This window comes from Penaeus vannamei, chromosome 20 (genome assembly GCF_042767895.1).
Source record: "Penaeus vannamei isolate JL-2024 chromosome 20, ASM4276789v1, whole genome shotgun sequence".
NCBI lineage: Eukaryota > Metazoa > Arthropoda > Malacostraca > Decapoda > Penaeidae > Penaeus > Penaeus vannamei.
In genome coordinates this window covers 12235019-12237518 of record NC_091568.1, presented here as the reverse complement: position 1 = coordinate 12237518, position 2500 = coordinate 12235019, and the positions used below count along the sequence as shown (strand labels likewise).

The following is a 2500-nucleotide window of genomic DNA, read 5'->3' as shown; positions in this document are numbered from 1 at the left end:
TCGAAATAAAAGGGTGTGAGTTTCATCAAAATCGGCAAGAAAATAAAAAAGTCGAAAAAACTCCCCAGACGATCCCGTTAGAGGAATTTCATATTTCTTTCTCACTTGGATGTGTGAATAGTTTACATTTCAAGAGGACCATGTGAAGTGCTGCTATTAAGATTGTCATATGTTAACCATGAATTCATATATGTAGTAGTTATCAGTTACTTTAATAATATCTTAGTGTCATTTGTGACAAAATTACAGAGTAGTGAAATCTGTTGCAGAAAGCTATACACTCATTCATCTGGTTGATTTTACATTTGTCATTTAAGCTTCAGCATGTTTATTTTTATCAGAGCAACAGTTCATGGAATATCACTTGCTTAGATTACCCTTGGTTTCTCCAGACGGCATCTGGATGTTCCTGGCAGAAGAGGCAACAACAGCCGGGATTCACGAAGTGAATCCCCAAGCACTTCCAGCGTCAGTTCTCAGGGATCATACCACAACCCACGCCAGAAGAGGAGATACAGTAGCAATGCTGATGGCCAGAACACACAACCTCATCACCAGCAGCATCATCGTTATCACCAGAACCATCGTCCACATCTCAATCAACATCATCCTTCACATCATCAGTATCATTATCAGCAACAAATCTCCGGCCAGCAGGGTGGTGTTGTAGGTGGAAGGGGGAACCATCTGTACTACAACTCTTTTCCAGATGTAGCTAACAGAGACTGCACCAACTATCATAACCGAAGATACGAGCGAGGTTATAATAATTATGGTTATAACGGGCACTATGATTATTATCCTTCACATCATCATTACAATAATAGTGATGGAAGATATAATCATGGGTACAATAACAGGTATCATAATAACCACAGAAACCACTACAACAACCACTGCCCTCCACATAACACTAAAAATAATAGGGACCAAGGCAAACTGCCAGTGAGTGAACGTGCTGGGACTTTCAGCAGTGAGCGAATAAATACAAACTTCCAGTGGAAGAGTGAAGTGGTGGGAACTCCTAGTGATCTGTTAAATGGGTCAGAGTGGGACAACCTTTCACAACAAGTTTGGGACACGTTCCAGTGCCACCAGCAGACGGACAAAACCTTTGTTAAGAAGATGAAACTGAAGGATAAAATTTTCAAAGTGATTAGGGTAAGTAGAATAATCTGGCTTTTATTACATTATCAGTTTTTTGTGTTCTTTATTGGGTTTCATTATATAAGTACAAAGTTACTTAAGATTCATTAGTAGGGTTGTTTTTCTAAGGCTAGATATTGAAGTATTTAGGACTGTAGATATTTCAGCATGATTTTATTTTTATGAGGTGCTGCATATTTAAATCCTGATATAATGGCACATATTCCAGTCATTGTTTTTTGTAAATGGAATGTCAAGAAATGTTTTGTTATTTGTTCTTGAATTGAATACTTTTAAAAAAAAATTGGCTTGCGGGCCCAGTGACATGAACATGCCTTCATGGGAAAATTTGGTTGTGGGCCGGGGGGATGCAATAATACCATTGTAAGCATATCAGATGTAGGCCAGGGTGATGGGAAAGACTGGCCATGACTGTAAAAAAGTTTGAGGGAGGGGGATTAGATTCCTTTTACAGTTAGGAAGGATCTTATGCTTTATTGCCTTCGAAAAACAAATGTGGAATGTGCTGAATGGAAGATTGCTCTCTCTCTCTCTCTCTCTCTCTCTCTCTCTCTCTCTCTCTCTCTCTCTCTCTCTCTCTCTCTCTCTCTCTCTCTCTCTCTCTCTCTCTCCTCTCCCTCTCCCTCTCCCTCTCCCTCTCCCTCTCCCTCTCCCTCTCCCTCTCCCACTCTCCCCCCCCTCCCTCCCTCCCTCCCTCCCTCCCTCCCTCCCTCCCTCCCTCCCTCCCTCCCTCCCTCCCTCCCTCCCTCCCTCTCCCTCTCCCTCTCTCTCTCCCTCTCCCTCTCTCTCTCTCTTTCCCTTTCCCTCTTTCCCTCTCCCTTTCCCTCTTTCTCTCTCCCTTTCCCTCTCCCTCTCCCTCTTTCTCTCTCTCCCTCTTTCCCTCCCTCCCTCCCCCCTCTCTCTCAAATATTAATATGTTGGTATCACCTTATGCAATTCTGTGTATTGATACAAGTTACTGAATGTTACTATTATCATCAGTATTGTGTTTTTTCTATGGGTATTTCTTCACTGCATGTTTCATTTTAATCATTATCATAAAGGATTTTCTTCCTCTTTCTCTCTTTTTCCTCCCCTTTCTTGTTATTGTTTCTGTCTCCCTCCTCATCTCCTTGTTTCTCAGTTTCTTTACATCTTAACACTCATCTTTTCCACTCTTCCTCCTCCTATTTCCCCTCTCTCTTTCATCCTCTTCCTCTTTTCTCCTCTTCCTACAGGATTTGACAGTAAGAATACATAAAAGAAAGAATCTTATTTATTTATAGAGCAAAGGATGTTATTCACTTTTCGTAACATTGAAGGTGGCTTGAAGTATACGTGTGAAAAGGGGGCG

The 2500-nt window shown here is 41.4% G+C and overlaps 1 protein-coding gene across 1 annotated transcript in view; it reads left to right on the top strand.

The window, feature by feature from the left end:
* The window catches only part of LOC113801193 (poly(A) RNA polymerase gld-2 homolog B), a 37094-nt gene that overhangs the window by 21850 nt on the left and 12744 nt on the right, over positions 1-2500 (top strand). The window contains exon 5 of the mRNA XM_070135020.1: positions 393-1161. Within this exon, the coding sequence (XP_069991121.1) occupies positions 393-1161 (769 nt within the window). The remainder of the gene's footprint in view (positions 1-392; positions 1162-2500) is intronic.